At 36.7% G+C, this 14,548-nt stretch overlaps 1 protein-coding gene and 1 pseudogene across 1 annotated transcript; both read right to left on the bottom strand.

Annotated features, from left to right (window-relative positions):
* Window positions 1-1,759: 1,759 nt before the first annotated feature.
* LOC102402245 lies at window positions 1,760-4,435 on the bottom strand (annotated as a pseudogene).
* Window positions 4,436-5,082: 647 nt separating this feature from the next.
* Window positions 5,083-6,009, bottom strand: LOC123465779 (olfactory receptor 5K1-like). The gene has a single exon (XM_045165646.1). The coding sequence runs from the start codon at window positions 6,007-6,009 to the stop codon at window positions 5,083-5,085; it is 927 nt and encodes a 308-aa protein (XP_045021581.1).
* Between the last annotated feature and the right edge of the window lie 8,539 nt (window positions 6,010-14,548).

Here is a 14,548-nt window from a genome sequence, read left to right as displayed (position 1 = left end):
GAGATTGGAAGGGAAGAAATGGACCTGAAGATAAATCACATATTTTCAGAGTATAAAGTGGGACAAAAGATGACATTTAAGCACTTCAGGGGCACAAATCATGCAAGCTCCTGGTTCATTTTATCTTTCCCAGCTACTCATATGATATGATAAGATGATATCATATCATCTTACAATTATTTGAATTTCGGTAATATGCATTTGAAGCCTCTGTTACTCAACAATATAGTCCAATAACTTTTCCATATTACTTCTTTTTTCTTATCAGTTTCATCATTTCTAAATTGTAGGAAGGTTGAGCCCATTTCCTTCCTATTCTGCCACTTCACTTTTCTTCTCTATGCCTATCCCAATTAAATCTGAAACCTCATCTCTTAGCTTTCTGAATTAGTGAAGCTTTTCGGATTACTGTATAACACACAAGAAAATTAGACAGTGCCTTTCAAGGTATCATAGACAATGAGAGGCAGCTCCCCTCTTCTCATTATTTATGGACACCCACTGGGCTAAAAACATCCTCTTATAATTTGTTCTCACTTTCATTTATTTAACTCCTTTCTCATTTTTTCTTTTTATCTTCTCATTTCTGCTGATTTCTCTGTGTAATATGAGAACTGAGTGTGCAAAGAAATAAATTTCTCCATGTCCCAAATAGTGTGTATGAAAGTCCTTTTAATAGTTAGCAAAATTCCGTGATTGGCCTGTTTACTCAAACTCAAAGTTGCCTACACTGTGGAGGTAAACATGATATGAACTTCCAGGCTACACAGCTATATTACTATCAAAAAATTTACATTCAATTTTTTCAGAGCAATTGTGCTATTATAGTTCATAATGCATATACGAAGCCACATTGAGAACATATGTGTATAATATGTTGTTTTCCTCTTTAATTACTTTAATTTAACTCAAACACTCAATTAAGTTTTTCTATGGTTTTGATATTTTGGGATAATTTGGTCTTTCCAGGTGGCACTAGTGGTAAAGAACCTGCCGACCAATGCAGGTTAGATGTAAGAGACTCGGGTTCGATTCCTGGGTCGGGAAGATACCCTGGAGAAGGGCATGGCAACTCACTCCAGTATTCTCACCTGGAGAATTCTGTAAACAGAGGAGCCTGGGGGGGCTATGGTCCCTAGGGTCGCAAACAGTCGGACACAACTGAAGCAACTTAGCATGCATGCATGCACACATTCATATATTTAATATATTTATTAACACTCTGTCTTTCAATCATTAAAATTCTAGGGCAATTATAAATGAAAAACTTTGAACACTAATCAATACATATCTAATCTGCACACTTATGTGACTTCTAATGAATGAAGAACACATTAGTATGAGATCTAAACATTTTTCTTTAACATTTTGCCAGAGAAAATATGATTTTCTTATTGCTCAGACTGGATGACTGTATTTAACAAAGGAATTATGACAGTTCACAAACAGAGTGTCCATTGTATCTTGAACATCTGCTTCTGCAGATTCAGGGAGCACACACATGGAGAATAGAGGGTCAGAGTATAAAGAGATAGTTAAGAGATGTGTAAAAGGCTTTCCTTATGCTTTGTACAGGCTTCCCTGGTGGCTCAGCTGGTAAAGAACCTGCCTGCCAATGCAGGAGATGCAAGAGATGCTCATTGGATTTCTGGTTCAGAAAGATTCCCTGGAGAAGGAAACAGCAAAAATTCCATGGACAGAAGAGCCTGGAAGGCTACTGTCCATGGGGTCACAGAGTCAAACACAATTAAGTGTGCACTCACACAGACTCACACATGCATTGTACAGAATTCTTCTTTAATATCGTAAACAGAACAACTTTATAAGGGAAAAGAACAGTCAGAATGATGCACACCTGTATTGATCCAGAGAAAATAAATACAATCAGAAAATTAAGGCAGAGGTCAGTACATGAAATCTTAAACAATGTCACAGTATATGTACTACATTATAGAATTACAGAAGGTTAATCTGACTTTAGTGCTAATGGTAAAAATCTGCCTGTCAATGCAGGAGACATTGATCCCTGGGTCAGAAGATTCCCTGGTGGAGGAAATGGCAACCCACTCCAGTCTTCTTGCCTGGAGAGTCCCATGAACAGAAGAGCCTGGTGGGCTACAGTCCACTGAGCAACTAACACACACAATCTGAATTTAAAAACATGATGAAGTATGGCATGAACAAGGCTACCTAAAAATGACAAAAGTAGCAGCCGGTTGCATAGTCTATTGATCTTATTTACTGCATAAAGTAATGGTTTGCATATGGCCACGTATACGTCATAGTTGCTTGCAAAAACCATTCTGTGGTTGCTCTGATTGCAAAGGAAAAAACTGTATCTTGCATTAAGTGAGAGAGATCATTTTGCTCTTGGCAAAGAGATTCTCTAGCAACTGGCTGGGGGCAGGATGGTCACTGTGGATGATATCTAGAAATCTGCAAAGGCCAGATTCTCAAGGAATAAGTACATAGGCATGTGAAGGTGGGGGTCATTCCATAACAGAGCAGTCAGATCAAAGGTCCTCACGATACTGGAGAGATATATCACAAAGAACACCAATGACAAGAGGATCTGCCATTTGGTTGGTATGTAAGTCCTGTGAAAATAAAAATAAACTGTCAGTAATATTGCATTTTCTTTTTCCATATCCTCACTGGGTGGTGTCTGATCCATGGAGTAAATGAAAAGAACGCTGCTACTACTGCTAAGTCACATCAGTTGTGTCCGACTCTGTGCGACCCCATAGACAGCAGCCCACCAGGCTCCGCCATCCCTGGGATTCTCCAGGCAAGAACATTGGAGTGGGTTGCCATTTCCTTCTCCAATGCATGAAAGTGAAAGTGAAAGTGAAGTCGCTCAGTCATGTCCGACTCAGCGACCCCATGGACTGAAGCCTACCAGGCTCTTCCATCCATGGGCTTTTCCAGGCAAGAGTACTGGAGTGGGGTGCCATTGCCTTCTAGCAGTCAGAAATTATAAAGTGATATTATGGGGGAAGAGAGTTGAAATGAAACCTTGTACTTCAGAGTTCTCTTAATTTTATTTCCTCCTTAATATAATAAAAGGGGTCTGTTTTGGAGGGTGGAAATAAATTTTGCTATTGGTGTTCAGTCACTAAGTCCTGTCTAACCCTTTGAGACTCCAGGGACTGTAGCATGCCAGGTTCCTCTGTCCTCCAACTATCTCCTGGCGTTTGCTCAAATTCATGTCCATTGAATTGGTGATGCTATCCAGCCATCTCATCCTCTGTTGTCCCCTTCCCCACCTCTCCTCAGTCTTTCCCAACATCAGGGTCTTTTCTAATGAGTCGACTTTTCACATCAGCTAGCCATAGTATTGGAGCTTCAGCTTCAGCTTCAGCGACAATCCTTCCAGTGAATAATCAGGATCGATTTCCTTTAGGATTGACTGGTTTGATCTTCTTGCAGTCCTAGGGACTTTCAAGAGACTTCTCCAGGACCACAATTTGAAAGCATCAGTTCTTAAGCACTCAGTCTTCTTTATGGTCCTACTGTCACATCCATACGTGACTATTGGAAAAAACGTAGCTTTGACTATATATATGCACCTTTGTCAGCAAAGTGATGTTTCTGGTTTTTCATATACTGTCTAGGTTTATCATAGCTTTCCTTCCAAGGAGCAAGCATCTTTTCATTTCATGGCTGCAATCACAGTCTTCAGTTTTTTGGAGTCCAAAAAAATAAAATCTGTTACTGTTTCCACTTTTTTGCTATTTACCATGAAGTGATGGGATCACATGCCATGATCTTTGTTTTTTGAATGTTGAGTTTTAAGCCAGCTTTTTCACTCTCCTCTCTGAGTCTCATCAGGAGGCTTTTTAGTTCCTCTTCACTTTCTGCCATTAGAATGATATTATCTACATATCTGAGGCTGTTGATATTTCTCCTAGCCATCTTGATTCCAGCTTGTGATTCATCCAGCCCAGCGTTTCACATGATGAACTCTGCATATAATTAAATAAGCAGAGTAGTAATTTTGTACAAGGTGGGGCTAAAGATGTAGTTTCTAGAGCCTACACTGGTTGTGAGATTGAACTTGCTCTTTGCCCAATTTCTGGGAGTAAGGAGGGATATATATAATCCCAAGTTGCTGAATCAGAACCAGGAGGACTGGGCTTTGAGCTGAGTCTGTCCCTCTTTTTTCCATTTATTTTTTAATTGAATAATAATTGCTTTACAGAATTTTGTTGGTAATCAACTATAGATACACTTATGTTCCCTCCCTCTTGAACCTCCCTCCCATCTCCCTCCCATCCCATCCCCTATAGGCTTTTATAGAGCCCCTGTTTGAGTTTCCTGAGTCATACAGCAAATTCCTGTTTACTATATGTCTATCTATTTTACATAGGATAATGAAGGTTTCCATGTTACTGTCTCCATACATCTCACCCTCTCCTTTCTCCACCACCTCCATGCCCATAAGTCTGTTCTCTATGTCTGTGTATCAACTGCTGCCCTGCAAATAATTTCATTAGTACCATCTTCTAGATTCCATATATATGTGTTCAGTTCAATTCAGTTCAGTCGCTCAGTTGTGTCTGACTCTTTGCGACCCCATGAATTGCATGCTTTATGTGAATTCATATTCAAATATAATAGCTTAAACTCAAAATTTATATTCAAATGGAAATATATAGCTTACTTCTGTCACACAGTATTGCCTAATAAGGAATTAATTTTTAAGAACTTGAGGTACGAGGAGTTTGTTAGATTATGGCTTCCAATTGCAGAAATTTGCCAGAAATATTGTAACTATTATACTCTGAAACTAATCGTAACTGTTGGAACTAATCATAGTGGAACACAGTTTTGTGTTACTCAAGAGTAATTATTTAGTTTATCCCTGATGAAAACTAGTAGCTTATATTTTGGAGTGCATTTTAGCAGAAAGTCTCTTTTCTGAACTTGTTTATTCAGCTCAGAAACTAATCATGTTTTAATAATTTAATATTTTATATTGAAAGTTGTCATTTCCCATTTTCTCAATATTCTTTGATTTTGAAAAAAGTTTTCTCAAATTGCAATCAGCTGTCCACATGGCATGGTAATTGTTTCAGAATGTTATGATATGTTCATAATTTTTTTCATAACATTTATTACTTCCTTATTTCTTAAACTATAAATAAAAGGGTTTAATAAAGGAATCACTAGAGTATAAAAAATAGCAACAGGTAAATCTTTGTCTTCTTCATTAACTGAATTCGGTCTAATGTACATGAAGAGAAGAGAACCATAGAATATTGAGACAGAGAGAAAGTGGGATGCACAAGTAGATAAAGCTTTCTTTCTTCCTTCTTTAGATTTCATCTTTAAAATTGTGAAAATGATATAAAGGTAAGAAATTATTACTATGGTAATAGTGAATATTTGAACTGATCCTCCAAAGATAAATATCATTAATTCATTGATATAAGGGTCCACACAGGAGAGTCTGTATAATGGAAGAACATCACAAAAAAAGTGATTGATTTGATGAGACCCACGGAAAGTTAATCTAAACAGAAACCCTACGTGAATCATGGAATGCAGGTTTCCAGCTACGTATGCCCCTGTGGTCATCTGAATGCAGAGTTTCTGTGACATCATGATGTGGTACTGCAGTGGTTTGCAGATGGCCACAAAGCGATCACAAGCCATTGCTGCCAGGAGAAAGGAGTCTGCACTTTCAGCAAGACAGAGAAAATAAAATTGTACCATGCATTCATAGAGAGAAATCATCTTGTCCTTAGAAAAGAAGTTCTCCAACATTTTGGGGGTAATGGCACAGGAACAACAGGAATCCATCAGAGCGAGATTACCCAAGAAGATGTACATTGGTGTGTGAAGACGTTGCTCTGTTACTATCAATGCCACGAGACCAAGATTCCCCACCATGGTGATCAGAAAGATGATAAAGAACACCAGAAACAGAAGAATCCTCAGATCTGGGTGTTCTGTAAATCCTATGAGGATAAATTCAGTTGCCAAGGAGCAGTTATTCTCAGCCATCTCTACCTTATTTGTTGAGATAGGAATTATGGAAATAAAAGATTCTAATTTAAAGCATGTATTATTTTATCATCAAAATTTTTATTTTTACAACAAAGAGAAGAGCTTATTCTTCAGATTCTCCTACTGTCTCTGTGATACAGGCACACAGACTTCTAACATGTCAGCCTCTATGACCTCAAATCTAAACCTCAGGTTCATGAGAATGTTTTGATAATTCCAGGGAGGATGCTTACAGTGGGAAAAGTTTGTCTTTATGAAATTGTACAAGTACAGTGTGCAAATTTAAAGTATCCATATTTGGTTCAGTGTCCTCAAATAAGTTCAATGTCAGTATTTAAAATTTTTTAGAATAAATTTTAAATCAATTTTTCTTTATATAGTTATTTTTCATTGAGCAAAAGTTTTCATATAATCTCCCCATGGAGTGCCTGTTTGAAAAAAAAAATACAATAGGTTAAAGTTTTGCCTTAGGAGTTGCATGAAGATTACTAAGATTAAGGGGAGGACTATTCCCTATTCAGTTTTAAAAACAGTATTCTTAAAAAAAAAAAAACAGTATTCTTTGGTAGCTAAGGAATTATATATCCATTGATTAACATATCTTTTATTCCTTTTCCCAGTGTCATACCTATTTCCATAAATACTGACTCTGTCCATGATTATTTCTGGTGCTTTTACCCATGTATCTGAATCATCTACTCTTTTTATATAAAGCATAATTTACATGTAAGGCTATTTAAGAAAGTTTTAACTAAATGCCCCAGATCACACTGATCTCCATTTTGTCTGCTCTCAAGCATGTCTTATATATGCAACACAATCTAGAATGCCTTATGTATAATCTACCTTTTTATATTTGAAGGCACAATTTGCTTATTAAATTATAGACATTTTGAAGTTAACTGTGACTTGTACTTCTTATGAGAGCTGTACTGTGCTACAAGGAGAAAACAGTATTGATTTCAGCCCTACCTCCATCCCAGTGACCTAGAAGGGGTGAAGTTGTTTTCAGAATCCTATCAGTGATCCTTAGTGACCTCTCCTGCAAGTTGAGTCTATTGATTTTGAAGAAGAGTCTACAAAGAAAAATTTTTAAACCTCATCATTCAAAAATTGGGGAATAATATCCAAAATATATAAGGAACTCATACAACTCAATGGTAAAAGTAAATCTGATTTAAAAGTGGGCAGAGGAACTAAAAGGGTATTCTTCCAGAAGACATTCAAGTAATCAACAGCACATGAAAGGGTATTTAGTATCACTAATCCTTAGGAAAATGCAAGTCAAAAACACAAGAAATTACCCTATACCTCTCAGAATGCCTGTCATCAAGAAGGCAAGAAATAAGAAGTATTGGCAAAGATGTGAAGAAAAGAGAACCATTATGCACTATTGGTGGGAATGTAAATTGGTTCAACCATTACAAATAAGATTGATTTTCCTCAAAAAATTAAAATAAAACTGTCATATGATCCCTAAGTTCCACATCCGGGTGTATAATCAAAAGGAAATGAAAACAAGTTATAAAAGGGATATCTGCACTGTAATCGGAGAAGGCAATGGCACCCCACTCCAGTACTCTTGCCTGGAAAATCCCATGGATGGAGGAGCCTGGAAGGCTGAAGTCCATGGGGTCGTTAAGGGTCAGACACAACTGAGGGACTTCACTTTCACTTTTCACTTTGATGCATTGGAGAAGGAAATGGCAACCCACTCCAGTGTTCTTGCTTGGAGAACCCCAGGGACGGGGGAGCCTGGTGGGCTGCCGTCTATGGGGTAGCACAGAGTCGGACACGACTGAAGTGACTTAGCAGCAGCAGCACTGTAATATTTATTGCAACATTATCCACAATAGACAAGACACCTAGTGTCCATTATAGGATGGATGGATAAAGAAGGCAAGGTGGATAGTGTGGTGTGTATGTATGTATACATAGATACATACACACACGCACACACATATGCACACACAATTGAATATTATTCAGCCATGAGGAAGAATCATACTCTGCCATTTGTGAAAACATGAACAGACCTGGAGGACGTTATGCTAAGTGATTAGAAAGACAAATACTGCATGGTATAATTCACATGTGGATCTAAAAAAGCAAAACTTATAAAAACAGAGTAAAATGGTATTACTAAGGGATAAGGAGTAAGAGAATAGGAGTAATGTTTAAGGGTACAAATTTGCAACTAATAGATAAATAAGTCCTGGAATCTAATGCACAGTATAGTGAATATAGACAAAAATATTTACCATAATCATCAAAAGTACTGAGACTAGATCTTAATTATTACCACCACAGAAATGACAACTATGTGACATGACAGAGTCCTAAATGTTACAGTGACAATCATATTACCATATACAAACATATCAGATCAGCATGTTATATATGTTAAATAATGTTTTTATGATAAATACCATATACATATTTAATTTAAAAGAAGGTATCCTTTCATTTGAATCTACTCATCAGCTATTTTTCGGACTCTAAAAAAATTGTGTAAGATTTTCCGAAGTATATCACAGTGGAATAAAAGCTAATAAATAAGAGTAAGCTTGCTTTTATACTTTAGTTTTTCATAAACTTAGAAGAGAAAACCCTTTAAATCTTAATGTAATTTTTAAGGACAAATTTTGTTTTCTTCTTAAAAAGCTATCATTTAGTGATCCACTAACACTGTTAACTGTTAGGTTTACTAATATAAATTCTTTGGTCAAAATAGTTTTATTTTTCCATAATCAAAACATCAAAGTAAAAACACCAACTGAAAATTTTGGTTATTTGTTTTAAAGTACTAAAAATAATCCACTTAATTATTCAGCTAAGTTAGAAATGTTCAATGTGAGTGCCTGAATTATTTAATAGAGTTCTTGTCTTTACCTGTATATTTTGAAGTTCTACCTTAGTCTGAAAAAGTCATTGTGAATAACAGTTTGAATCTCATCCTGAATTTTCCACAATTCAGTTTTGAAAAAAGCTAGAAAGATAATGGCATAGTTGAAACCTAATAACAACCAAAAATGCTTAATAATTGCAGATAAATATATAAATGGATGTTAATACTAAAAGTAAAAATAAATTAGAATATCCCCCTTACCTAAATTTCACTAAAAATGTTTTGTAGCACCTCACGTTTCCTTCTTGGCTTAGGTCTTACAGAATTTCAGATTATAAACTTTGGTCTCTAAAACATTTGGGATTAAAAGAATGAAAATCGGGAGACTGCAAAGAGGTCAGAGTCAATAATTATGTTCCTTACAATGCACAGTTAAAATTTTCCATCAAATCCTAAGGGATTTCCTTGCACAGACATGAGAGTATTTCTGTGGGGAGATTCAATCCCCTACACATAAAAAATGCCTTATAAGACTAAAGTTGTTTGATGATCACCTTGATAATTATTATATATATTCTTATTAAATGCTGTTTATTATCTGCATAAATTTTAAATGAGCTGAAAATAGTCTAATATTAATTTTACCTTTTACTGAAACAATTAATATGCCTTATGAAAGATTATTAGAATTTTGAAAGGAGACTAAAAGATGTGATAGGTTCAGCCAGGGTCATTAACTTTACTCTGTTATTTACATTTGTCCCAATATCTTTTAAAAACCTCTTTGAGTCCATAAGACTGTTCTATACATCAGTGTCTCTTTTGCTGTCTCGTACACAGGGTTATTGTTACCATCTTTCTAAATTCCATATATATGCGTTAGTATACTGTATTGGTGTTTTTCTTTCTGGCTTACTTCACTCTGTATAATAGGCTCCAGTTTCATCCACCTCATTAGACCTGATGCAAATGTATTCTTTTTAATGGCTGAATAATACTCCATTGTGTATACGTACCACAGCTTTCTTATCCATTCATCTGCTGATGGACATCTAGGTTGCTTCCATGTCCTGGCTATTATAAACAGTGCTGCGATGAACATTGGGGTACACGTGTCTCTTTCCCTTCTGGTTTCCTCAGTGTGTATGCCCAGCAGTGGGATTGCTGGATCATAAGGCAGGTCTATTTCCAGTTTTTTAAGGAATCTCCACACTGTTCTCCATAGTGGCTGTACTAGTTTGCATTCCCACCAACAGTGTAAGAGGGTTCCCTTTTCTAATACAGTTATGTAAAGTTTAAAAATAAAATAAAATTAAAAAAAAATAATAAAATAAAAACCTCTTTGAAAACTGTAATATCATTATTTATTCCTACATATGAATTACTGAGATGTTTCTCCGACCTTTTCAGTTTCCCTCAGCTGCTATTATCTTTTTTACCTTATTTTTCCCCCTTCCTTTCACTTTGTTGTTGTTCAGTCACTAAATTGTGTCCAACTCTTTGCGAGCCCCATGGACTGCAGCATACCAGTCTTCCCTGTCCTTAACTATTTCCCAGAGTTTGCTCAAACTCATGTCCATTGAGTCTGTGATGCCATCCAGCCATCTCATCCTCTCTCATCCCCTTCTCCTCCTGCCTTCATTTTTTCCCAACATCAGGGTCTTTTCCAATGAGTTGGTTCTTCACATCATGTGGCCAAAGTATTGGAGCTTCAGCTTCAGCATCAGTCCTACCAATGAGTATTCAGGGTTGATTTCCTTTAGGATTGACTCGTTCGATCTCCTTGCAGTCCAAGGGACTCTCAAGAACCTTCATTCCATTAATCACCTTCGATCTGCTACGTATTTATTTGTTATTGTATCACAAGGAGTCAGTCGGTCACTCCTTCCACCCAATCACCATTAGCATATAGACTTAAGAGGAAAGGGATTTCTCTGTTATGTTCACCCCTGTATATTTCTAATATCTTAAACAATATGTGACATTTTGTGGTGCTTAACAAATATTTGTCCAATGAATGAAAAAATTATACTCTTCTACTCAAGAATTTGCAAGGTCTTTCATTGGTTTTTCACACAAGTCCATTTTTTTTTTATTTTTGTCTTTTCAGATGCTACACAGTCTGTCTGTATTTTGCCTGTCACCTTTCTTTATTCCTCTCACCTCAGGGCACTCGGCCATGTGCCTCCCTTCACTGTTCTGTGCACCTGTTTAATTAATTTGCTTATGCTTCCCTCATCTAAAACACTGTCTTCCTCTCTACTCCAAGAACTACACCATCCTCATCTCAAATCAAATCTCCTCCTTAAGGACTTTCCTATGTCCCTAAATTTATTTTTTCGTTTCATAATATACAAGAATGTTGCTGTTCAGTCTCTCAGTCTTTTCCACTCTTTGCAACCCCATGGACTGCAGCACTGCAGGCTTCCTTGTCCTTTACCATCTCCCAGAGCTTGCTCAAACTCATGTCCACCGAGTTGGTGATGCCAACCAACCATCTCGTCCTCTGTCATGTGCTTCTCTTCCTGCCTTCAATCTTTCCCAGCATCCGAGTCTTTTCTAATGAGTTGGGTCTTCACATCAGGTGACCAAAGTATACATGATACTTGTTTTTATATTGCATTTGCTACTTGATCAAGTACGACTTGTATGTGTCTTGATTTAAAGTCTTGACTATATATATGCTTAAGTCAGCAAGTCACTGACTGTGCCATATGTAATTGGAACCTACGTTCACAAACTGAGCTAGATCCTCAGTATGTGCTTTTTTATTTTTAAAATTTCAGTTCAGTTTAACCTTAATCAAGTGCTTGCAATAGACATGGTGTTGGAAAAGACAGTGGGTAAAGTGAGCACAGAATATGAGCATGGGGGATAAGACTTTCTAAAGTTTTACAAATGCTTCTGATAAGAATCTCCTAGTGATGACAGAGACACTTACATTGCTAACTACCAAGCAATTTAGGCTGTGATATAAAAAAGTATAAATAAACTGTATTAAAATATAGTGAACAAAGTTAATTGTGACCTGGACGAATTAAAAAAAAAAAAGATTTCTAAGTGGAATTGTCATTCCTGATGAACCTTGAAGATAAATTAGGATTTTATAAGCAAAGCACATGAGGAAAGAATTAGCATGAGGGAATCAAATGATAAAAGCCTAGAAACTTGAAAGAGCAAGACCTAATTAAAAGATTAATAGCAAACTAGAGTGGTAGAAGTTTACTTATACATAATATAAAGAGAACAGGTAATATAAAGGGAATGGAGAATTAGATTGGAAGTTTTGGTTCCTTTCCATTGATTTTTTCTGTCCTTTCCAATTTACCAAACCCTGTTTCTCAGTAAAGTCACAACTAACTCTAAATGCCTGCTCCAAAGAACATCTAATTACCTTTCTAACCAAACTGTAGGCTTTGACTCTATTGAAAATTTTTACTTTTGGCTTCTGTGATAACACTCACTGCTTCAATCTTCCTGATTGTTCCATCTGCTGGAACAGATTATATGCTGAGTTGTGTTTCTTTCTTTTTCCTTAATTATACTAATGTTCCCCTGAGTTCTATACTTGATCTCATTCTTCTTTCATTCTAGAATTTCCCCCAGATTGTTTCATCTCCTTATGTATTTCACCTATCTTCCAACTGCTGCTTGCTTCACAATATGAGAGATTCCAAACCATTTTTGGTATACATTCATGTCAGTAAAGTCATTTGGTATATTTCTAAATATAAACATTTTATTTATAAATTAGATAGATGTATCACACTGCTAAAATATTATGCATATTATAAAACATAAAAATGGAAATTAAAATAATAAGACTAAATGATAGAAATGATACTAGATTTTAAGATTTTAGATATATTAGATACTGAAATTTCTTTTAAATTATTATTGCTCTTATAAAAAATTTTATAGCACCTCTCTTAGAGGTTCTTCCCTATGATTAAGCTCAGTGGCAAACTTTAACAAACCAGTTGGGCAGGAGTTCTAATGCCTCAGGCTACTTTGGGTCGTTAGATTTGTGTCACCCCACCAGGTACATAGCAATAATTAGCTTCAGTACTTCCTGAAGTCAAAGGGAATATGACTGGTAGTGGAAGAATGTATAAATGTATAAAGTTTTAAATGCCACGTCATCAGTTACAGATATGAAGACAGTAATGCTGCTGTATGTGTCGGGAGCTGCGTTAGGCATCACTGACAAAACGGAGGCACGGTCCCAGCCTCCTCTCCTCATTCCGCAGGCACAGACTGGGATGAAGGAGTTAGCTCTTGTGATTCTGACTTGTTTCTTCCTTTCTTCAGTTGAGTTGGCTGGAAAGAATGTTAAGGTGCTTATTGTTCTTGAGAGAAGCCTGAGAAAGCACAAAGCCTTCTGCAGTTGTGCCCAGAAAATAATCTATAAAGTAACCATTGACATTTGTTTAAGAATTTTTACAAAGAATGTCCCAGGATGAGTACATAGGCCACAGCTTGAGGCCATGGGAAGGATTGTTATCTAAGACCTGTTTGTGAGGGATATGTTTATGGCAAAGGAAGTTTGCTGAGCTTGGTTTAGGAATAATTAAGAATAGCTAGAAGCCTTTTTAGGAGATAGTGAGCTTAAGATACTAGGGGCAAGCAGGATTTAGAAAGATAAGAAATAAACTGAGAAATGTGGTATGCAGCCCAGACATAAGCATGAGTTACAATGTAATCACAAGTAAACAGGATTCTGAGAGAATCGCTGAAGCAGGAACTCTGTTTGAAGGGCAACAATGAAACAATAATCTGGGTGAGGGGGAACTGAAAATGTCAAACCTCTGAGCTAATGCTTTTGAAAAAGTATAAAAGAGAACCTGATGCCTGAAATAAACATGTAGTCCCATACCTGTACCTGAGTCAGAGGCTATATCATTTCCCACCAACACTGCTCATCCCTTCAGGCTGATCCCCTGGCTGCTGGAGCTGGACTCCGGCATGTATGTATTTTTTTCCTGTTTTAGTAAGAATGTGTGTGTGTGTGTGTGTGTGTGTGTGTTTATACATATAGAGATAATATATTTGTTTTCTTTCCACTATTATTCCCTATCCCTTGTCACATAACATAAGATGTATTAACTATATATCATTGTAATTAAGCATTGTTAATTAGACATCATAGTATTAAGTCCCCAGATATTGAGAAGAGTAAACATCGCTTAAGGATTTTACCTTCTTATCTGGGGAAAGGCTTAGTGCATTTTCAGTTGTACACAGCATAGTTGTATCATGTTAGGCAGAATTATGACCTTGTTGTCTTTATTTGAAGATTAAATATGGTAAGGAATTATGTATAGGTGCCAAACTGATAACAGGTAAACGTGTGATGCCTCACTTTATGTATCAGCTTCTCTGGGCCATGGGATATCCAGATATCTTGAAAAATATTACCTATGGATGTGTGTCTGTGAGAATGGTTCCAGACCTGATTAGTTTGGAGTTAGCAGACTGTGTAGAGAAGGCAGTGGCACCCCACTCCAGTACTCTTGCCTGGAAAATCCCATGGATGGAGGAGCCTGGTGTCTGCCGTCTATGGGGTCTCACAGTCAGACACGACTGAAGCAACTTAGCAGTAGCAGCAATACACTGAGTAAAGCAGATGCCTCTCCCTAATTTAACAACAACAACACAAAGCAGTGGATCATTGAATTTTCTCTCTAT

This window comes from Bubalus bubalis, chromosome 1 (assembly GCF_019923935.1).
Source record: "Bubalus bubalis isolate 160015118507 breed Murrah chromosome 1, NDDB_SH_1, whole genome shotgun sequence".
Taxonomy (NCBI): Eukaryota; Metazoa; Chordata; class Mammalia; order Artiodactyla; family Bovidae; genus Bubalus; species Bubalus bubalis.
The sequence above is the reverse complement of the archived record's forward strand: the minus strand, read 5'-3'. Positions and strand labels throughout refer to the sequence as shown.

Coding starts and splice junctions, on each gene's coding strand:
- LOC123465779 (XM_045165646.1), bottom strand. CDS start 6,009: ATGGCTGAGAATAACTGCTCCTTGGCAACTGAATTTATCCTCATAGGA.